Source organism: Mesocricetus auratus, unplaced genomic scaffold (assembly GCF_017639785.1).
Source record: "Mesocricetus auratus isolate SY011 unplaced genomic scaffold, BCM_Maur_2.0 Super-Scaffold_100007, whole genome shotgun sequence".
NCBI lineage: Eukaryota > Metazoa > Chordata > Mammalia > Rodentia > Cricetidae > Mesocricetus > Mesocricetus auratus.
In genome coordinates this window covers 79,873,246-79,896,740 of record NW_024429191.1, presented here as the reverse complement: position 1 = coordinate 79,896,740, position 23,495 = coordinate 79,873,246, and the positions used below count along the sequence as shown (strand labels likewise).

At 44.4% G+C, this 23,495-nt stretch overlaps 1 protein-coding gene across 2 annotated transcripts; it reads right to left on the bottom strand.

Moving 5' to 3' along the window:
* Positions 1 to 2,393: 2,393 nt before the first annotated feature.
* Positions 2,394 to 14,016, bottom strand: Ccdc43 (coiled-coil domain containing 43). 2 transcript variants are annotated; one of them, XM_005070253.4, is made up of 5 exons: positions 13,701 to 13,971; positions 9,157 to 9,244; positions 8,317 to 8,452; positions 6,543 to 6,601; positions 2,394 to 4,136 (listed from the first exon to the last, which is right to left on the bottom strand). In XM_005070253.4, exons 1-5 carry the CDS (start codon positions 13,896 to 13,898, stop codon positions 3,949 to 3,951), a joined length of 669 nt encoding a protein of 222 aa, XP_005070310.2. In that variant the 5' UTR covers positions 13,899 to 13,971; the 3' UTR covers positions 2,394 to 3,948. The 2 variants fall into 2 exon arrangements, with proteins under 2 accessions (XP_005070310.2, XP_040605749.1); XM_040749815.1 differs by lacking the exon at positions 6,543 to 6,601 and having other exon boundaries at positions 13,701 to 14,016.
* Between the last annotated feature and the right edge of the window lie 9,479 nt (positions 14,017 to 23,495).

The window sequence follows — 23,495 nt, the reverse complement described above, 5'->3', positions numbered from 1 at the left end:
AAAATACTTGGTTTCATTTTTTTACATTTGTGTTAATTTCTAACATTGTATTATTTATGTCTGAAAGTCAAATGAATTTCATTTAGCTGATAAGAGCCTTTCTGGTGTAAATTTCATTATTAACACATAATAAGAATACTGGTAGATGATTGTGATTCAAATTAGATTCCACCTGATCTCTTTCTAAGATGAAACTTAATTTGTCCTGTTGAATAAAAACTCGAGAGAGACCTTTACAGGACAGCAGGACAGTGGTCACAAATAAAATACCAGTCTGTTAAGGAAAACCAAACCCTGGGCTGGGATGAAATTCAGCTGGGTTGCTCCTGGGCACTGTATAAAAGCATGTGTGGTGCCTGTCCATAATCCAGCATTAGTGGAGTGAGGGCAAGAGGATCAGAAAGTCAAAGCTATCATCAGTGACAAAATTTTTGAGGCTACATTTAGCACTTGGGGGAGTCGGGAGGTCGAGGCAGGAGAATCAGAAGTTAAAGACCAGCCTCAGCTAAATTACAAAGGCCAGCAGGGGGTATCCTGTCACAAGCAGGATCTTTGAAATTTTGCTTTAGTGTCATTTTCTATAGTATAGATCAGTGCTTCTCAGCCTGTGACTCCCCACAGGCAAATCTCTATCTCCAAAAAGTATTTACATTACTATCCTTAACAATACAGTTATGAAATAGCAACAAAAATAATTTTATGGAACTGCACTAAAGGGTTTCCTAGCGGCCCTGGAGAGGCTTATAATGATCTGCTGTTCCTGCCTCCCCAGGGCTGATATTACAGGCATGTACCACTACACCCTGCTAGATGGTTCTTACGTACTTCTCAACTGCAGCTTACAAAAATATTTAAAATTATCACACAAAATCTGCAGTGAAACTGGTAAAGGTGTTCTCTAATTCAAAGGAATACCTGTTTTCTTTTTAAGTTTGTGTGTACATGCACACATATCTGCCACAGTGGGTGTGGGGAAGAGAGGACAACTTTGTGTAGTCAGTCTCTCCTAACACCATGTGGGGTCCTGGAGAAAACTCATCAGGATTGTTAGCACATGCCTTTACCCACTCAACTGACCTAGCCCATGGTTTTATTTTTTTCTTTAAAATATTTACTTGGGCTGATCAGTGGTGGCACATGCCTTTAATCCCAGGGCTCGGGAGGCAGAGGCAGGCGGGTCTCGTGAGTTCGAGGCCAGCCTGGTCTACAAAGTGAGTTCCAGGACAGCCTCCAAAGCCACAGAGAAACCCTGTCTCAAAACACCCTCCCCAAAATAAAAATACTTAATGTGTATGTCTGTGTGTTAGTAAGCATACATAAACACATAGAATAAAAAGTTTTTTTTAATTAGGTGTCAAGGAAGACACCACATACAAATTTATATAAAGGCATTTGAAAATTACCTTAAGTCATTCTATCAGTATCCTTTCTATTTGAATATGTGGTTACAAAATTTTTTTGAGGAATTACTATTATAATTAAAATCCCACTGGGGGCTGGAGAGATGGCTCAGTACTTAAGAGCACTAGCTGTTCTTCAGAGTATTTGGTTCCAGGTTTGATTCCCAGCACCCAGAAGGTGGCTCGTAGCCACCTGTACCTCCAGTTCCAGGGAATCCTACCCCCTCTTCTGGCTTCTAATGGCACTGCATGCATACATGCAGGCAAAACACCCATACACATAAAAAATAATTTTTAGCTGGGTTAATACCAGCACTTGGGAAGCAGAGGCCAGCCAGCCTGCTCTACATAGCTAGGACAGCCAAGGCCACACAAAAAAACTCTGTCTCCAAAAACAAAACAAAAAGAAACAGTAAGTGAATAACCTTATCCAAGCCTAACAATTGGTTTGGTATTTAAGATTAGTTAGATGTTGGATGTACACTATAAAATATAGAGTCCCAGAGTTAGATGTTGGATGTACACTATAAAATATAGAGTCCTAGAAGAACTGACTGTTAGCAAGGTCAGGAATTCAAGGGAAACAGGTTTCAAAGCAGGAGGCAGCCTAGACTAGGCAAGATCCTGTCTCAAAAACTAGCAAATTGAAATAAATACCTTTAAAGCATGGATATAATCTTGACTCCTTCAGAAACCAAAATCAAGGTGAGAAGGAAGTCCCAAAATGCTGTGGGTCTCTGCTACCACCACATAAAGGATCAAGACTAGCAGCAGTACCTCAAAGGACTTCAAAGCCAACTTACGCAAGCTCCAAAAAACAAGGTAATCCTCTGAGCTAAGCTTTACTTCACAAGAAAATTGGAAACAAATTTAAGAGAGACGTTTCACTTGCAGAGTATGTCTACAGGGCTGACCAGATGATAAAAATCATTCCCAAGGGACCAGTCTCATGAACTTTTCCACCAGCAGCTGGAAAAAACAAGGCAGACAACACTGAATTAAATAGTTTATTTTAAAAAAGGGTGGTTATTTTTGCAGTGCCATGGTTGTAGGATAAAGAGGTAGCACTATCTCCTTTCCTTAACCATGTTTGCTTTTTCTTCTGCACACAGGTAGCTAATGATACAAAATCAAGTCAGAAGACTCTCTCCAAATACTAGTAAATACTAAGTTTTATAGGCCACATATGGTCTCAGTCATGAATGTCTTTCTTTTAAAAATGTAAAAAAAATTTTTAGTTTGCCCCATACAAAAAAATACTGGGCAAAACTTGGCCTGTGAGTGGTAGTCTTCTAACCCCTGGTATAAAATATCTACTGTATTTTGTTAGAGAAATTGTTCTCTTGAGGCTTTTGATAGCTGTTGCCCAAAGTCAAGCAAAGAAGGACTTTATTAACAGCTGGATGTGGCTGTGACAGAAGTAGGAATGGAGTCTCTGCTCATCCTTGACTCTCGCAGTTTGTCTACTCTCTCATTTAAGTTTGTTAACCACCAACTATATATCTTGTGTTAGCAAAATTTCACGTGTTTCTCTAAAAGAGTAATTCCTTCGGTTTCTCCAAACCAGGAATTATTAGGTCTTAATACTCAGGTTGCAGGTGTGTCCAACATGTGGCTGAGGATAGCTGTAAATTCAGCCTACACAAAATCATAAACTTACTTTTAAAACATGATCTTTTTGCAAGTTTTAAAAAAAGTTGTCACAATATCAAAAGGTTGGACATACCTGCAGAATAAATCACGATTAAAGAGGGGAATCAAGGGAACTCATGAGTTATTTAGCTAACAATGATGACCTTATATCCCAAATTGACGTATACTTCCTAATGAGTTATCTGTTTTAAAAGATACTTGATTCTCCCATAGGTTAAGTTTTTCTTCAGTACTGGGTATCAATCCCAGGGCCTCGTGTGCTAAGTAGGCACTCAACACAGCTACAGTTTGAGCCCAGATCTATCTCACCCCAAATACCATCTTCCACTTTCCTAATCTGATGTCGCATCAAATCTGGATCTAGGTAGGGCTCTTCATTAGCTATTTCTGCCATAAAATACTGCTACTACAAGCCATAATCCTAAAGCTGAGGAACTGAGTTCAAGGCCAGCCTAGACTACAGAATGAGACCCTGTTTCAAAACAAAACAAAAACCTCTACATTTTGAGGCAAATGTTGCCACAGGAGCAATTTGCACTTTTTCCTTTTTTTTTTTTTTTAATCTCAGAAGGAATGATCATGTTTTTCTGAATCTGGCTAGTTATACAAAGTGAGGGAAGACCTTTTTTTAAAAAGCCAGAAAAGCACAGGATTTCAGTACTAAAATAGAAAGGTTACCCTAATTCCAGGTCTTTGGTAAAGATACTAACTAGAATTGATTGCCCACACCACCAAACATGGCACATTTTGTAGTTACAAGTGACTGTGATTTTCCTTTTGCACATGTAAACGGAAGGGGAAAGCCTTAGGAAATTTTGAGAAATGCATTAGACACAGTTCTCTTAAATATAGACGCACAATCAATTCACGGGTGGAAGGAACAGAGTGACCGAGGTTATCGCTTGCGTTCCCCTCTCTGTGTCCGTTTCTTTTCCTTCTCCTTGCGCTCCTGCTTGGCTAGTTTGTCCTTCTCCCTCTGAAGTTTGTCCTGTTCCTTCTTCCTTTGGGACTCATCCCGAAGAGAGTCTCGCTCCAATTTCCGAGCATTTAGAACATCTTCTACGTTGGTGTTTCGGAACAGAGCTACCAGTGAGTCAAGGAATTAAGGTACACATCCTACAGGCAGTCTGGATGCCCCTTCTCTACACGGAGTTCTAAATGCACTCTAAGTACTCCTAGTATAAAAAAGAAGCTTTGGTTTGGACTCACACCCATGCATAGCTCCAGTTCCAGGGAATCTAGTGCCCGATGTGGCCTCTGTGGGCAGCAGATAGTAAGCCGTGTATGTGTGTGTGTGTGTGTGTGTACACTGGCAAAACACTTATATGTTAAAAAAAAAAGAAAGAAAAGCCTTGGTTTGATGGAACTCCTAAAAGCTACAAGTACAGACCTAAAATGTTTCTTGAATAAAAAAAAAAATCTCATAGTACTCAGGAGGCAGAGGCAGGTGTTTCACGGAGAAACCCTTTCTTCAAACACCAAAACCAAATAAAAAAAGTCTAGTTTGGACAACTAAGCCTGAACTTTGAAATATTTTATAAAAATGAATTTCATTTACAAGGACATCTACAAAATATAAAGTTTATACTTACAAATAAAGTTGATCCAACTAAAAGAATAAAATCTCACTCCAAACTAAGTCCAAATAATCTTCTATAGGACAATATTGCTGTTAGCCTAGGGCAAGTCAGTAAAGACAGTAATACTGTTGCTGGAAAAATGCTTTTGCACTTGTCACTATTAAAAAGCTTTTGAATAACTAAGGTTTATTCTTATTGAATTTTGCTAATTTGACCTTTTTTTCCTAGAGTTTAAGTGAAAAAACCAGGTTATATCACAAAACTTAGAAAATAGCCAAAAACGTAATTCCTTATTTCTTCTAACTTAAAAACAAAATATCAGGAGCTGGAGAGATGGCTCAGCAGTTAAGAGCACTGGCTGCTCTTCCAGAGGACTGAGGTTCAATTCCCAGAATCCACATGGTGGCTCACGACCTTCTGTAACTCCAGTTCCAGGAGATCGGATGCCCTCTTCTGGCCTCTGGGGGCATCAAGCACACTCATGGCTTACATACATGCAAGCAGGCAATAAAAAGATAGAACCCACCAGGCACTCTCCTCTATAGTCTTGAAATGTGATATTTTTCTACATTAGGCTATAAAATAAATGAGTCTCCGGCTGAGAAGAGAGTTCAGCAACAAAGCCCATACCCAAGGCCCTGGGTCAGTCCCCCACACTAGAAACAAATTCCTGAGAGAATATCCGATAGCCCACTCTAACCCCTCACCTAGGGGTGAATTTCTAAATTTACCTTCTTAGGAAATACCTCAGAGTGACCTGTTCGTAGTGACCTTCATCAACACACATTTCAATACTGATTGTATTTTCAGCTTCACGTATTTACTGTGTTTTCTTTCCAGTTACAAGGTTTTTGAGAATAAAGATAAAACTTTAACATTTTAATTTCCTACCCCCAGTCCTGGGCAACTCAGAGCTCCAGGGAATAAAACTTTTTTTTTTTTGTTTTGTTTTTCAAAATAGGTTTTCTCTGTTTAACAGCTTAGCTGTCTTGGAACTCACTTTGTAGGCCTCAAACTCACAGGCATCTGCCTGCCTCTGCCTCCTGAGCACTGGGATTAAAGGCGTGTGCCACCACTGCCTGATGGGAATACAACTTTTTATTTTCTCTGAGAAATCCTTCTAGCCAATCTGGTGGTGGTGGCCCATGCCTAATTCCAGCACTCTGGAGGCAGAGGCAGAAGGATCTCTCTGAGTTCAAAGGCTACTCAGAGAAACCAATAAGAAAAAAGAAATTCTTCTAGCTGGATGTGGTGGCTCATGCCTTACAGGAGGTAGAGACAATTCAAGGACAGCCTCTGATATAGCCAGTTAAGAGTTTAGCCTGGGCTAAAAGAGACTCTTGTCTCAAAACAAAACAAAAACAAAAAACAAAAAACCAAGCCAGGTGAAGTTCAGTGTGGTGACCCATGACTTCCATCCCAGCACTCAGGGAGGCAGAGGCAGGTGACCTCAGAGTTTCAGAACACCCAGGACTACACAGAGAGAGACACTCTGTCTCAAGAAACAAAACCAAAAGGCAAGAAGCCAGGTGTGGCTATACATAACTATAAGCATAGCACTCAAGAGACAGAGACATGCAAAACTCTGTGAGTTCCAGGCAAGCCTGGTCCATAGAGAGAGCTTCAGGCTGGTCAAGACTAGAGTAGGAAAACATACTGAACAAAACCTCCATCCCCTTTGTTAGGTATGGCACATACTTTTAATCACAGCACTTGGAGGTGGAGGCAGAGACTAGGAATTCAGTCATTCTAGCAAGTTGGAGGCTGTACCCAGTGTGTGTTAATTTGTTATCTTTGGGTAGTGTTTGCTAAATTGGCTATCTGGGACTGTTCTAGGCATAGGGCTCCCAATACTGGCATGACATGACCTCCTTGGAGACAAACAAGGGATGGACAAAGAAAAGGATACATTTATCAGAACCAATGTTTGTTGTGGAGGCACCCGGATCATCTTTCTCATCTGCTTCGGTGAGTGACGTTAAGGAAAACCAGGTAGGCCTTACACATCTCAAATTGAGTTTGAAAAACAGTCAATAGACATGGGTAAGAGAAGCAAGCTGAATGCAATGAAGACAAGGTCACGGGGTGAGGGTAAACCCGAGAGACTCTAGGGGAAATGTCTGAAGCTTCTGTAAGATCCACTCCTAGATGCTAAAACAAAGTGGGAAGACCCACATTAGTATTTACCTAAAAGCAGGGGCAAGACAGACCCTGAAACAGCACAGCTCTAACACCAGGGGTGTGGAGGCAGGAAGATTAGGAGTTCAAGGCCAGTCATTCTCAAAGTTCAGTGCCGCCTGGGCAGAATGGGAGCATGCACACACACACACACACACACACACACTGTAATTCTCAGAGCTTCCAGGGACTTAAGTCCACATCCATGGATTCTTTTTTTTTTTTTTTTTTTGGTTTTTCGAGACAGGGTTTCTCTGTGGCTTTGGAGGCTGTCCTGGAACTCGTTTGGTAGTCCAGGCTAGTCTCGAACTTACAGAGATCCGCCTGCCTCTGCCACCAACGCCCGGCCACATCCATGGATTCTTATCTTCAGCCTGCTTTATATCAGAAACCAGGAAAAGCCCAGAAATCTTAGGATAGCTCACGCTTTAAAAACCCTTTTTGGAGCCGGGTGTTGGTGGCGCACGCCTTTAATCCCAGCACTCGGAAGGCAGAGGCAGGCGGATCTCTGTAAGTTCGAGACTAGCCTGGACTACCAAACGAGTTCCAGGACAGCCTCCAAAGCCACAGAGAAACCCTGTCTCGAAAAAAACAAAACAAAAAACAAAACAAAAAAAAAACCCTTTTTGGAAGCCAGACATGGTGATACATGCCTTTTAAGCTCAGTGACAGAAGGCGGAGTTTGGTGGATCTCTCTGTGAGTTTGAGGCCAGCCTGATCTACACAATGAGAATCTGTCTCAGAAAAAAAATAGTTTTGGAAGAAGGAAGTGTGATACTACACTCTGTATAAAAGTATTCGTGATGAGAGTCACCATGGACACACACCTCTGGGATGTTTGTGATGGATGTCCGTGTCTAGATGGATTAAACCTGAATGCGGGGGCTGCAGTCCTGGACTGGGTTCTCTCTCCTCCTAACTATGGATGCAATGTCACCAGCTGCCACCTGCTCCTGCCACCATGCCTTCTGCGCCATGATGGAGGGTATCATTTCAAACTGTAAGCCAAAAGAACCACTGCCTCGTTTCTTCTTTGTATTTGGTAATAGCAGTAAGTCACACAGTGCAAGGAACTGCAGCAGTTTCTTACTCTAGAAATAATATCAACAGTAAAGGCATTATCTGTTTCACACTGAATCTTTCTGGAGGATACCAGTTACGTGTTGAAGATATAAGTCCCATGTCAACTATTTTAACATCTTTTTGTGTTGTTATTATGTTTTCTGGTTTTAGACACAGGGTTTCTTTGTGTAGCCTTGACTGTCCTGAACTCACTCTGTAGACCAGGCTGGGATCAAACTCAGAGATCCGCCTGTCTCTGCCTCCAGAGTACTGGGATTAAAAGCGTGCGCACCGATGCCCAGCACAACATCATTTCTTAAAGCCACAAAGGCTCAGGATCACTGAAATTTTGAAAGGGAAAACTAATCTTCAGGGTGACGTAGACGGCCCAGCCTTCCTAGCGTGAGCCTCGGGAAATGGTGCAGAGCCTCCAGAAAGGATATTCTTCTTCGTCGGTCACGTTGGCATACTGGGCCAGCAGGGCTGCTTTCCTCTGCCTCTCCTCCTCAGACACCATCCTGGGCTTCACCACGATCTGTGCCTGCTTCTCAATCAAGGTGGCGATGGCCTGGACCTCATCTGTGAGGCGGGCGGAGGGAGACACAAGGAGAGCAGGATAGCCTGTGAGTGAAGGCACGCCCCCAAATAACTAACCCACCCAGTCAGTGCTGGTCCCCGAGGACTCGGGAGTCACCCAAAAGACAAGGCAAAGCTATGCCGGCTTTAGTGTGTGTGTGCACTGAAGTCCAGAGGACAACTGTGGGGAGTGTGAGCTATATACAATGAGATTTTCTTTCAAAAAAACCATGAAAGAGATACACATCACACTACAGTGAGGATGAGTGTGGTCAGGGTGGATTGGAAAGACACCAAAGGAAATCCATGATTTGTAAACCTTAAAGAGAGCCCCTGGGTGTTTCCTGATGCAAACTATCTTAGGAAGAGTGGGTACCCAAAGAAGAAAATCAAACTCTGGCTTCTTAACAGTTGCACAGGAAAAGGCCCTGGGATTGGACCTGAAACAGTCACTGAGACCAGTGAGATGGCTTGGTGAGTAGAGGCCTCTGTCATCCTCATGGCCTGAATTTGATCCCTACGACCCACAAGGTGGAAAGACAAATAGATCCAAATCCTGAAAGCTCTCCTGACCCTCATCCAGCTCAGGAACGTGCACACACACAGGCACATCACATGCACACTACACACTGACACTACATACAGACTACACACACCCCACACAGCTTACATAGAAGAATGAGTGTTAAGAGAAAGGCCAACTCTACCTTCTTTTTCTACTTTGGTGGTGACATTTTGCGTTTCTGACCATCGTTCCACAATTTCCTTACAGTTATCAAGGAGGGAATCTTCTTCCTAGTTGGAAAAGCATATCAGTTAATTTCCTGAAAAGCCTTCAAAACCAGCAGCAAGCCAAAGAAGGCATGTCCAGAAGACTGCTCTCCCCGCTGGAAACGAGAAGGAACCCTGGGAGGGCTCAGGCTCCAGAAGAGTATGCTTCTCATCGGAGTAACCTTGAGTGTCCCAGAACTCACCCTGATGCTAACTTAGGGTAGTCCACCTCATTCTTCATCTTTTTTTAGATTCATATATATCCATGCATGCCTGCAGGCCAGAAGAGGGCACCAGATCTCACTATAGGCAGTTGGGAGCCACCTTGTGGTTGTGGGGATTTGAACTCAGGATCTCTGGAAGAGCAGCCCAGTGCTCTTAACCACTGAGCTATCTCTCTGGCCCCTCATTCCTCATTTTTAAAGAAGGAAATGTTTCATATTTTAAATTGATAATTGTATGTATCGTCTACACTTAGGATACAATATATTGTGCTTAGTTTTTTTTTGTTTTTAGTGTGTGTGTTTGTCTATGGCCTGTGTGGTATGTGCATACATTGTGTGTGTGTGTGCTGTGACTCCTGTGGAGTCAGAGGACAACTGTGGGAATTGGGTCCCTCCTTCTACCACGTGGCCTCAGGAATCAAACTTAAGTAATGAGCAGCCGGGCGGTGGTGGCACACGCCTTTAATCCCAGCACTCGGGAGGCAGAGGCAGGCGGATCTCTGTGAGTTCGAGGACAGCCTGGTCTACAGAGTAAGTTCCAGGACAGCCTCCAAAACAATACAGAGAAACCCTGTCTTGAAAAACCAAAAAAAAAAAAAAAAAAAAAAAAAAAACTTAAGTAATGAGCCTGGTGAAAAGCACCTTTGCCTGATAACCTGATGCTACATACATACGGAGGGAACGGTTAAATCAGTCTAACTAATAATTTAATTCTCTACTTACCAGTTTCTTGTAGGGAACACTTAAAATCTAGTCTTTGTAACACACAATGTATTACATTACATTGTTATTCATGATAGCTTCCATTCCATGCTACAAACTGCTAATGTGTCTCTCCTTTTCCTTTGCCTAAATCTTTCTTTCTTCCTTTCTTTTTGGAGGAAAACTTGACTAAATCAAAACTCTCCCTTTGTTTTGCTTCATTGGTTTTTGTGGTTTTTTTTTTTTAAGTTTTTGTAGCACAGGCTAGCTTCCAACTTGTTAAGTACCTGAGGATAACCATGAACTCTTGATTCTCTTACCTCCATCGTCCTAGCGCTGGGAAAAAGGCAAACATCATCACGCCACCATGTTTGGTTGGTGTTTAGACAGGCTCACACTCCATAGCCCAGGCTGGCCAAGATCTTTCAGCTGTCTTCCTCCCCTTGCCTCCCAAGTGCTGGATTACTAACACACTTGCCTTCATGACACTAAAAAGTTCAGCTACCAGCCCAGTGGTGGTGGCGCACGCCTTTAATCCCAGCACTTGGGAGGCAGAGGCAGGCGGATCTCTGTGAGTTCGAGGCCGGGCTGGACCGATAGCCTCCGAAACAATACAGAGAAACCCTGTCTCGTAAAAACCAAAAAAATAAAAAAAAAAAAAGTTCAGCTACCGCAAACATGATACCCTTCCTCATCCTACTTGAAACTGCAATCCAGCCATACACACCTGACCATTTTACAATGCCCCCATTCAAACCTAGATCTGAGTCATTTCCCCGGGCCTGCAACTGTGTTTATGCTGTGCAATGACTACATCAATCTTAGTTAATCACTACCTATAGCACTAACAGAGGACTATAACTTAATGAATGGTAAAGGCTATCTTTTCTAGAATAGCACTCCACAAAGGCAGCGGTTCCTATTTTGATCCTCCAAGCACTTCACACAGTGTTAGGGAGAAAGTAATTCCATGGACTAAAAATGTACACGATCCATCAGTCAATCATGTAGTGCAAACACTTGGGAGAAATCAAGGGGGGGGGGTTTTATTTACTCCTGTTGTTCATGACCTTGAATCTCACCTCAAATTCTCACTAACAAACTTCCTAATCCCTAACAGTGATTCCATCTTGTTCTCCAAGAATGAGATTTCTGCAAAAGTCAAGGGCCTCTGGCATTACATGCAAGACAGTTTAAAATATTCTCTGTGCCAAGCAGTGGTGGCGCACGCCTTTAATCCCTGTGCTTGGGAGGCAGAGACAGGTGGATCTTTGTGAGTTCAAGGCCAGCCTGGTCTACAAAGCAAGTTCCAGGACAGCCAGGCTGTTACACAGAGAAACCCTGTCTCAAAAAACCAAAAACATACAAGTTCTCTGCAGAGACCACACTGTCTGTAGAGATACTCTCAGCTGCTTGTGACCAGGACTCCTGCCTCATTACAAGTCCCGGCAGCTCCTCTCAGAGACAATCTGCACAGAGAGGGCTTTCAGAACTATGAGAAAATTGAACATGAGATGTGAATTTGGCAGAGGGGAAAATCATCCTGAAAACCATCTTGTGTCTGCAGCTAAGAACCAAATAGGTATGTTGATAATGTTGTGTCTTCTACCAGGAGTTTAGAACAAGCACTTATTTCTCCTTAGCAACATAGACTCCGTTACTGTCACCATGGAAAAATTCTAAGTACCAAACTCAACTTCTTCCCAGAGTCCTTAGAAACCTCACAGCTGCAGAGAATACCCCAAAGTCCTTGCCTTTTACTCTTTCTTCTCGTAACCTGCCCTTCCGGATGAAGGGAGAATGTACCATGCCGTGTTCTCACTGAACTCCAAGCTGTCTTACTAAGTCCCATTAGCTCTTTTCCATTTATAGACCAAGGTTTCTTGCCAGTGAGAGCAGGGACAGCTGCAGCGCTATATTTCCAGGATGTCCTCATCAATGACCTGAACTTCAGGGTGTATCTATCTAGCATGTGCCCCAGACCCCAAAATTACTTTTAGGTTTGAAAACAAAACCCTGCCTTCTATCTATACAAAGAATGTACATGCATGTTTTTATCTATGCCCACCATAGCTTTTGACTCTTAGCAGTCCTTGAATATTGGCCTTAAGGACAATGAAGCCATTCTCCAAACCTGCTCATTGAGACAGACATCAAAGAACAAAGCCTTCGATGAGCCTGAGACTCTCGTAGTAGCAGTTTGGTTTCCAAGAGCTCCCCTAAACCTTGTGTGAGGATAAAATTTCTATGGTATTTAGGGAAGGCACGGAAAATTTTACTTTCGACCTGATCATATTTATTTCTTAGATTTTTATTTATTTTATGTATTATGGATGTTTCCCCTGCATGTATGTCTGTGTACCACATGCTTGCCTGTGGCCCACGGAGGTCAGAAGAGGGTGTCTGATCCCCTGGAACTAGGATTACAGATGATTGTGAGCCACCATGTGGGTGTTGGGAATGGAACTCAGGTCCTTTGTAAGAGTATCAAGTGCTCTTAACCAGCCCCTGAGTTGGCCATGTTAAAAGGTCAGACTGCAGGACAGTCGCAGACAACACATGTAGCAAATCTAATCTATGCATTCAACCCAATTAACCATCTCAGTTGGGAGTGGCACAAGTTGGGATGAACTCCATACAAATGATCAGATTGAAAAGTGAGCATCTTGGTCACCCGACACATAAATATAGCTTTAAAGTACAAATTTCTGAATTAGTGAATCTGCCTGTTTTGTTTTTCTAGGGTCTCACTTTGTACAAACCCAAAGTTGGCCGCCAAATCGCTGTCCTCCCCAGTGTTGGGATAACAAACATGCATCATGGTACACGTGGCATGAATCTGCTTTCGGATTTTTGAGACAGTGTTTCTCTGGGCCCTGGCTGTCTTGAACTCACTATGGAGACCGCAAAAATCACCTGCCTCAGCCTGGGATTAAAGGCGTGCACCACCACACCCAGCCCATTAGTCAGCTTCTCAGAGGCTCTGCTTTTCCAGTCCGTCTCATCACAACGCCCCACCCTAACCATCAATAATTACTGAGTTTCCAAATCCTCCTTACCATGAAAAGATCCTCACTACCAGCTAACCTTTGGAGGGCTCATCTCTGAAATGGGGTCAAGAGGGAACTTCCTACTGGCTTTTGTCACGGGACAGCCCTAAGACTACCCCCTAATGGGCAGACATCGCAAGAGCATTAATTCCCCTCTCTGAACACTGCAAACGGATGGCAACGGAACTGTTAGACGTTTATCATCAAACTGCCATTCACGCATTTCAATGGCTTCAGAACTCTATCCAGCACACCCCAAGGCACCCAGGGAGCCTTGTTGCCAGGAGTACGGGGATCCCATTCCCCACTATGCACCTGCAACCTTCAGGTTTCCCAAAATCTGGCTGGGGAGCAGCAACCCACTTCCCCCTCAGAGTAAGCTTCTTTCCGATAAACCCACTAAGCCTTCGAAACAACAACAGGGGAAGAGAGATGTGAAGTACGGCAGAGGCTCCCAGACGCCTCTGTAAGGTTGATGGAATGTGTCCCGACTACTCTACTCACCAGGAAAGCAGAGAGGATACTCTGCAGGGCGTCCAGCTTCTCTTCCTCCTCCTCCTCCTGAAGGACACCCAGAATGTAAGTGCCGTACACGGCTCGGTCCACTCCCAGAGCCTCCAACCGTCCGTCCAGCCAGGATCCAAAACCCCCGCCATCGCCTTCACCGAGGACTGCCGCGGCCACTTCACTGGGCGCCGCCATGCTGGGGACAGGGTCCTACCGGACCCGGGGCTGCCTACCGCAGTGCCTGACGGGCCGCGCCACTGGCCCAGCGCGCATGCCTGGAGAGGGAGCCTCCCCCCACCCCCTCCCGCGCGCCGGGCTATGGGGATGATCCGGGAGGAGATGCACCAGTCTCCCAGGCCTGATGGTGTATCCGTGGTCCCGTGGTCCCCCCCAGCAGGCGAGTTTTTAACTGACTGGTTAGAGCTGGCAACGATCAGATTCGGTGTCATGGTCCGCCACGTGACGGAGAGCTCAAAGGAGCGGCGCTCACCATGGATTCCAGCGCTTGTTCTGCGCACAGGCGGGGAGCCCTTGTGGGATGAGAAGCTAGGATGCCTGCCCATCGAGTCTCGTGCCCGGAATTCCACCGTCGCTACCATTCCAAGCCCCCCTCCCTGAAAACCCAAATTCCAGAAGAGGGTCTCTTGACTCATCACCCTGCGGAGACACATAGTAGGTGCTCAACAGCTGAACGGCAGCCTCAGAGTCATTGCTGTCACTCATTGCTTTGTTTCCACAGGAACACCTTTGGAGGGCGGCTTAGGGAGTTGTGATAAGACACCGTGACGGAAAGCAACTTGGGGAGAAAAGGATTTATATTTCAGCCGCCACTCTCAGGTCACACTCCCATCACTGCCGGGACGTCCCAGGATCTCAAGGCAGGAAGCTGGAAGGAGTCCTGGGACGTCACCGCTTAGTGGCTTGTTCCTCATACTTTGCTCAGCTCACTTTCTTATACCGTCCAGGACACACCTGCCCAGAAGTGGCACCTCCCGCAAGAGGTTGGGCCCTCCCACATCAATCACTAATCAGTAAAATGCCCCACAGGCCAATCCTTATTGAGGGCATTTTCTTCCCAAATGACTCTAGCATGTGTCAAGTTGACAGACAATAGTCAGTACAAGAAACTTATTTTTGTCCTCTGCCCAGTTTTCATGAAGTATTTGTCGCGATCTTCCCAACAACCCTTCCAGAAGATGCATATTTTATGTTCAATTAAAAGATAAGGAAACTCAGGTGGTGGTGGTGGCCCATAACTTTAATCCCAGCATGCGAGAGGCAGAGGCAGGCAGATCTATGAGCTCGAGGCCAGCATGGTCTACAGAGCGAGTTCTAGGACAGCCAGGGCTACCCAGAGAAACCTGTCTTGAATCCTGCTCCCCCCAAAACAAGAACAACAACAAAAAGATAAACTATACACAGCCAGAGGGAACCTAACTGGATGACAGGACTCTACCAGCAGATTCTCCAAGTGCTTCTGCTAACTGCAGAATACCATCTCTGGCCAGAAATGAATTACTTGGGTCTGCTATACCCAAACTACAGAGGAGGAGGCTATGCAGAGGCCTTAGTTCAACTGCTTCCGGCACTGGATACTTACTAAATACATTCACAGTGACATTGTTGCAAGACAGAAAATTCAAAGATGATGGTTACAAAAGTCTGTTCTCAGGAGCCAGTCAGTCCAACGGTAGTAGGTGTTAACAGAAATATCGACAATTTTAGCATAGTTCTTATTTTATGTGTATGGGTGTCTTGCTTGCATGTATGGCTGCATATCGTTTGTGCCTGATACCCTTATGGAGGTCAGAAGTGGGTGGACAGGTCCCCCGAAACAGATGTTTGTGAGCCACCATGTGAATACTGCAAATCAAACATTGGTCCTTTGGAAGAGCAGCTGAGCCATCTCTCCAGCCCAGAGATAACTTTTTTTTTTTTTGTGGGAGGTTGTTTGTGTGGTGGTTGTGGTATTAAGACAGGGTCTTGCTATGTGTCCAGACTTGCCTGGGCTCCATCTATTTTTTTTTTTTTTTTTGGTCTTGAACTTGTAAACTATGTCTCTGCCTCTCAAGTGCTGGGATTTTAGGCCAGCACCACCACACATTAGTTGAGATAAGTGTTTTGTGAAGGTTGTGACGGTCCCTAAGTCACAACGTTAATTTTGCCTGTTGAAGCTCATTGGAAGGTAGGACGGGAGAATTGAGGAATCTAGGAACACCTCTCAGCAGTGGTGGGAAGTAAGAGAACCAGGCATGGTAGCATCTCTAATCCAGGGATCATGAGGACAGACCAGCCTGACTGTGGTACAGGAAACTATGAAAAGTCTTGCTAGATGCCTCTAGAGATCGCAGTAGCTGGAACAATGGGGCTTAAACAGGAAATGCCCAAGAGAGATGAGAGAGGGGGGTAAAGGGATTGTAAGGGCCTCTTCAAAGAATTCTGCACTCTTATTCATTTTGAGATAAAGTAAATGGATAGGCACTAAGTGGAATGCCACAAATACATGTAGAAATGCACAATTTTATAGTTTTAGTCTCATGGCTTCTGAATGCTAAGAAAGAATATGGTATCAAAGCTGGGTGGTGTAGCGGTGCACAGATTTAACCCCAGCATATGGGAGGTGGATACAGGCAGATCTCTGCGAGGTCAAGGCCAGCCTGATCTATGTGATGAGTTCCAGGACAGTCTGAGCTATACAGTGAGACACTGGGTTTTTTTTTGGGGGGGGGAGTATGGCATTTAAAATGTTGGTTACCAAAGACTCATCCTTCTTCATGTCCCCCAGATACACCTTTTTCTTGTTCTTTGGGTACTGAGGATTAAATCCAGGCCCTCACACATGGTGAGCACTTTGCTCTTCTGCTAAAATATATATTAAATCACAGACGCTTCTTCTAACCCAGTAACTATCTTATAAGTAGGTGGGTCTTCATCAGTAAGTAGCCACCTCAGTTAAGCATAGTTTGAGGTCAGTGTAGAGTCCTCAAGTCAGGCAAGTTTCACATACAAACATCTTATTTTCAAGAAGCAGAAGCTGGGAATGATGGTGCCTGCTTATGATCCCTGCACTTGGCAGGTAGAGTGGGGAGTCAGTTTAAGTCCGGCTTGAGCTACTCAAGACTTCCAAAAAAAAAAAAGGAAAACAAACCTCACAGAGTCAGGTGTAGTTTCAAAAAGCAGACTTAAAAAAAAAAGATTGTGTGTGTGTGTGTGTGATTGTGTGTGTGTGTGTGTGTGATTGTGTGTGTGTGTGTACATGAACGCATGAGTTTGAGAGCACACCTGGGAATCTAGAGACTTTGGATCTCTTGAAATTGGAGTTACTGTTGTGAGCCACTTAATGTAGGTACTGGAACCTGACATCATCTGGAAGAGCAATGCACACTCTTAACCACTAGATGTGTCTCCAGCCCCAAATGCAGAGTCTTGAATACCATTGTCCAGTTTTCCCTAACAATAGCATCTTCCATATCTGTAGTACAGTATCGAAATCAACAAGCTGAGTTTGGGTGAGGTGTCACCTATGATCCCAGCTGCTGAGTGGGCAGAGGCCAGAATTCCATGCCCCAAAGCATGAACAGTGAATCGGGACATCATCTCAAGAAAAGAAGCAGGGCCAGTGGGAAAGCTTCAGGGCCAGGAGGATGGCTCTCTCACTGGGAAAGACTCATAGCTGATGAGCTGAGATGTAACCCTGGAATCTACGTGGGAAAAGGAGGGAATAACTCCTGATGTCCACACTCAAACCTTGGTGCACACTCAATAAATGAATGAAGAAGAGTAAAAACTGGGAATTTGTTACTGCTACAATCACAGACCTCTTACCATGTTTATTTGCTTATTTATTATGTATGCAGTGTTCTGCATGCATGCCTGCAGGCCAGATAAGGGAACCAGATTGTCGCACCTGCTGTGCGGCCTGCATCCGAGAATGTAGCGAGGTGGTCGGGATAGATGACACAGAGACCGGTCGGTTGCTTTAAGAAAACTTTATGCTTCCCAAGTCAGCTTAGGAGGAGATTCCAAGTCCGCTTAGGAGAGAGAAGTCTCAGGAGAAGTCTCTCCAAGAAAAAAGAGCTTCCCTTTTTAAGGACTTTTGCCATCCATTTACATACCATTCTTTCCAGACTTCTCACCCTCCTGGCTGGTGGTTTAATCTCCGGCCCCAGAATCGGGGAGACACCGCGGGGGGGGGGGGACAGGAAGAGGCATCTAGCCGTAGGGGTGTGAAAGTCATGGTATCTCAGTGAGCGAGCCCTTATCTGAGCCCTGTCAAGAGCTTTAAAGCACTGAATTGTTTTCAGTAAACATTACACAGATGCCTGCTCCCAGGCCGAAGGGGAAGTGGGTTTCTGCTCAAGGTCTGGTGTCCCCACACCAGATCTTATAATGGATTGTTGTGAGCCACCATGTGGTTGCTGGGAATGGAATTCAGGTCCTCCGGAAGAGCAGCAGCCAGTTCTCTTAACCGCTGAGCCATCTCTCCAGTCCCATCATCTTAATTTTTTAAGAATTATTTTACTGGGGCTGGAGATGTGGTTCAGCAGTTAAGAGCTCTAAAAAATATTTTACTTATTTTATGTGTATAGACATTTTACCTGCATGTATGTCTGTGTACCATTTATGTACCTGATACCCATGGAAACCAGAAGAGGGCAACAGATCTTCTGGAACTGGAGTTACAGAAGGTTGTAAGCTATGATGTAGTTCCTGGGAATTAAACCCTGGGTCCTCTGAAACAGCAGCCAGTATTCCCAACTGCTGAGCAATCTCTCCAGTCCTATATTATAATAATTATTTCTGTTGAAGGTTTTGAACCCAGAACCTCACCCATTCTAAGTACATACATTATTACTTGCAAAGTTTGTTGTTTTGGGATTTTTTTTTGAACAAGTTTACAAACCATGCAGATTTTCCACACATAAATATTAAGAGTATCCTCATTAGTTCACCTTTAAAGCATCAGTGGTGCATGTCAAAAATACTCATATAAGCCGGGCGTTGGTGGCGCACGCCTTTAATCCCAGCACTCGGGAGGCAGAGGCAGGTGGATCTCTGTGAGTTCGGGGCCAGCCTGGTCTACAGAGTGAGTTCCAGGACAGCCTCCAAAGCCACAGAGAAACCTTGTCTCGAAAAACCAAAAAAAAAAAAAAAAATACTCATATAAGCAGACAAATACCGAACAGAAGAACAGGAGAAAAATCAACATGAAGAGTATAATTTAGTGGTAGAGTAGATCTAGGCTTTAGATTTGATCCCCAGTACTGTAAAAATACAACTAAAAACAAAAACAAACACTGTGTGTATGTGTGCTGAGATCTACCCAGACATCAAAATAAAACAAAATTGTTTGAAAACCATCTACTAGTGTTTCTGAACTTGGTACTTTTTTAACTTCCTCCTGAGAGTTTTTGAACAGTTTGTTACTGTATACACAATGCCTGTTGTAGTTAGAGATCCATAAACACTGTATCACACTGTTTTTCACATTGTACTTTTCCTTCTTCAATGCCATTCTTCCATGTAAGCTTATTTAAAATATCTGTTCATGTTGATAATATGTCACCTTTCTCCATCCAGTTAAACCACATTAGCATTTTTTTTTGCTTGGATATATCCTAATTGATCTAATCTATTGATGAACATTATTTTCATTTTCTAGTTTTCCAAACAGTGAATCAGTTCATTTTTTTGTTGGGTTTGGAGTGTGTGTATGTCCGTGCATGCATATGCGTGCGTGCGTGCGTGCGTGCGTGCGTGCGTGCGTGCATGCGTGTGTGTGTGTGTGTGTGTGTGTGTGTGTGTGTGTGTGTGCATGAAAGCCAGAGATTGATCTCAGATATCTTTCTCAGCTTCCTCTCCAATCCCTTTTTCTTTCTTTTTTTGGGGGGGGAGACAGAATCTCTCACTAGACCTGGACCTCACCAATTTGTCAGGCTGGCTGGCCAGAAAGCCCTAGAATTGTCCTGCCTCCACCTACCCAGCTCTGGTGTTACAGGCATGAGCTGCCACAATGTTTTTTTTTACATGGGCATTAGGGGTCCAAATTCAGGTCCTCATGATTGTGCAACAAACACTTCAATGACTGAGCCATGACCCCAGCCCATCAATTCGTTGTTGTTGTGTATGTGCTTGTGTATGGAAGGAGTATAGACGTGTGAGTACCAGTGAAGGCTGGAGGACAATCTCAGGTGTCCTCAGGAATGCCGTCCACCTTCTTAGAGATGGCGTCTCTCATTGCATGGAGCTCCAGAGTGCTTTATTTATATATGTGTGACACATGTGCCCCACACACATGCTAAAGTACAGGGGCTGGAGGGATGATGGCTCAGAGCTTAGGAGCACTGGCTATTCTTCCAGAGGACCCAAGTATGATTCCCAGCACCCACGTGGCATCTCAAAAACGTCTTTAATCCCAATCCGGGGGATCTGATACTCTCTTCTGACCTCCAATGGCACCACGCATGCACGTGTTGCAAAGACATGCATCCAGACAAAACACCCATACACATAAAATAATAAAAATGTTTTAAAATAGGAAGGGCAGCCAGACATTGTGGCACATACATGTGATCCCAGCATTTGGGAGTCTGAAAGGAGAATCTTGACTTCAAGATGAGCCTAGGCTATACAAAACAGCAAAAAAGTGAAAGGTATAACGCAGGATAAATATTTACTTATTTGCGGTACCAGAACTCAGTAAAAATTACATCGTGGCCACCAAGCTGATGTTGAAAGTGAAGAAGATTGCATGGTCCTAACTGCAGCCTGGGTTCAGGTCCTGAGATGGGGAATGGGAGTCAGTGTGCATAAATGTGAGTAAATAAATTGTTTCACACAAGTGGCTGGCCATGAATAGATTGGGCTGTCTTTATTTATACTTCAAAAACAAGCATATTTTCCCCACCCTCCAACATTAACCTTCAGCAAAAACACATATGTCAAATGTGTTTTTTCCCAACCTTTCCCAAACATCTTAAACATCATATGCATAAAACATCAAAACATACTTATCATTGATGTGGGATGTCCTTCTGTATGCTGAGAACGTGTTGTCTTTATTGGCTGATGAATAAAACTATTTTGGCTTATTGCAAGACAGAATATAGCTAGGCAGGAAATCCAAGCAGAGACACGGGGAGAAAGAAGGTGAAGTCAGGAGGAGACACCGGCAAACACGGGGTGGGAGGGGGATGATGGACCCGCCATGCTGAGAAAAGGTACCGCCACGTGCTATAGCGTAAATAAGGAATATGGGTTAGTAACTTAAATGTAAGAGCTAGTTAGTAATAAGCCTGAGCCATCAGTCAAACAATTATAATTAATATGAAGCCTCTGAATGATTTTTCTTTTTTTGGTTTTTCGAGACAGGGTTTCTCTGTATTGTTTTGGAGGCTGTCCTGGAACTAGCTCTGTAGACCAGGCTGGCCTCGAAATCACAGAGATCCACCTGCCTCTGCCTCCCGAGTGCTGGGATTAAAGGTGTGTGCCACCAACGCCCGGCCTGAATGATTATTTTATAAGTGGTTGTGGGACCGGGCAGGACACAGAAAAGCTCTGGCTACATATCATTTTGCTACCTGGGCCAAATATCAAGTCAGGAACATCTTGTCTTTACAAAACTAAAGGTGATTAACATAGGCACATGTTTCCAAAAACAGCAATCTCGCTGAAAGCATGTTTACAGAAATGTGATCTGTCATAAGAGGCCTGCACTAGACCATTAACTTCCATTGTCTCCGACACTGTCAGTACTGAGTCAGAACAGCTCCTAGGGTCTGGAGTGACATCAGGCATTCCCGGACAAGAAACCCGAGAAGCATCAGCTCCCAAAGAATTTTGGGCGAATTTGTTTGAGGAAAAGCAGGGTTTCCAGGAAAGATCACATCGGTGACGTGCAGTGACACTAAAGACCTCCAAGAGAATCATTGCTATTATGAGAGAGGAGAGCGTGCAGGCTGCATGGTCCCAGCAGTCTTCTGCGATGTCTTCAAGCCCACTGCTCCTTGAGTGAGACTGTCCCCGTGGGCTTTGCTCCATCTGGAGACCTGTTGGACAAGCACTCATACCTGCTGGGAAGCTAGGCCGCATGGCTCGGAGCAGAAGATCCTACCTTGGGAGACGAAAACATCCTGCTCCATCTTCGTGGCTTTCCGCCCACAGCAGAGTCAACCGTGAAGCAAAGACTGGAAGACACACCCCTGTGTTCATTGTTTCTCAAGGCTGCACACCCTGGGTCAGTCTGTGAGTGACTTCTCCGACGCTGGCCAAGGTGAACAGGCTGGTCAGGCACGTTCAACAGGCTTGTGATTAGTGTGGCCTTAAGATACCAGCAAAATGAGATCATCCACTGAGTCCAGCTGTTCACCACTAAAAAAAAAAGTGAGCCTGGTGGTGATTGGTTCAGCCAATAGCCTTTGGAGTACCCGCCCATTAAGGCGTGGTCTCAGGTGCTAAGAGAGAACAAATAGGCGGAGCAGAAGCCTGTGCTTATTCCCGTAGGTGGTGGCCTCACATCTGTGTTGGTGCTCTACTATTACCGTGTGCGTGTTCCCCAAATAAATATGCGTTATCCTTTTATTCGGGCTTTAGTGAACTTCCTTACGCACACCCACAGTACCCCTTTAATCCCAGCACTCGGGAGGCAGAGGCAGCTGGATCCCTGTGAGTTTGAGGCCAGCCTGGTCTACAGAGTTAGTTCAGGACAGCTAGGACTGTTATACAAAAGACCCTGTCTCAGAAACAAAATAAAACAAAAGGTAAAGATGTTTATCACTTCTCTCCTTTTATTTTTTGAAGTTGTGTGCGATGTATGTGAGTCCATGTTCACGAGTGTGCACACGAGCCCATTTTTGTGAGTGTGCAAGCTGTGTGGAGGCCAGAAATTGATGTTGAGTATCTATCATCTTCCTCTATGGGTTTCCAGTTTATTTTGCCTGTTTTTTTTTTTTTTTTTTTTTTTTTTTTTGGTTTTTCGAGACGGGGTTTCTCTGTATTGTTTTGGAGGCTATCGGGACAGCCCAGCCTCGAACTCACAGAGATCCGCCTGCCTCTGCCTCCCGAGTGCTGGGATTAAAGGCGTGCGCCACCACTGCCCCGCTTATTTTGCCTTTTAAGATTTATTTTGTTCCAGCCAGGCGGTGGTGCACTCCTTTAATCCCAGCACTCGAGAGGCAGAAGCAGGCAGATCTCTGTGAGTTCGATTTATTTTGTTCCTTTAGTCCCATGCACTCAGGAGTCAGAGGTGGGTGGATCTCTGTGAGTTTGAAGCTAGCCTGATCTACAGAGTGAGTTCCAGGATAACCAGAACTGTTCACAAAAAAAAAAAAAAAACCCTGTCTTGAAAAACTAAAAAACTGGGGGGAAAGAGACTTCTTTTGAATTGTAGTTATCTGTGTGTGGGTGTGTGCCTGTGTGGGCAGGTACCCCCAGAAGCTTTGTACTCCCTGGAGCTGGAGTTACAGACACTTTTGAGCCTCTCTGTATGGGTGCTGAGAATCAAATCTGGGTCCTCTGTGAGACCGGTACATGCTCTTAACCACTAAACCATCCCTTCAGCTGCCCAGCTTGTTTTCCCTGATCCCAGAGCACACCGATTAGGTAGGCTGGCTGGCTATTTGGCGATCAGCCTGTCTCTGTTCCCTCTTCCCACATCAATGGCTTTTTATGTGAATTCTGGAGATCTAAACTTAGGTTCTCGTGTTTGCCTAACAGATTTCACCAGCTGAGCTATGTCCCTAGGCCCCCTCCCTTATTATTATTATTTTCAAGACAGGGTTTCTCTGTAGCTTT

Excerpts from the sequence above, each read along its gene's own strand:
- Ccdc43 (XM_005070253.4), bottom strand. The coding sequence starts at position 13,898 with ATGGCGGCGCCCAGTGAAGTGGCCGCGGCAGTCCTCGGTGAAGGCGAT. Across the intron at positions 6,602-8,316 it reads AACGTGACCGACGAAGAAGA|CGAAGCAGATGAGAAAGATG; the intron begins ATATCCTTTCTG and ends AACGTCACTCAC. Across the intron at positions 4,137-6,542 it reads AAACATTGGTTCTGATAAAT|CTCTGTTCCGAAACACCAAC; the intron begins GTATCCTTTTCT and ends ACTCACTGGTAG.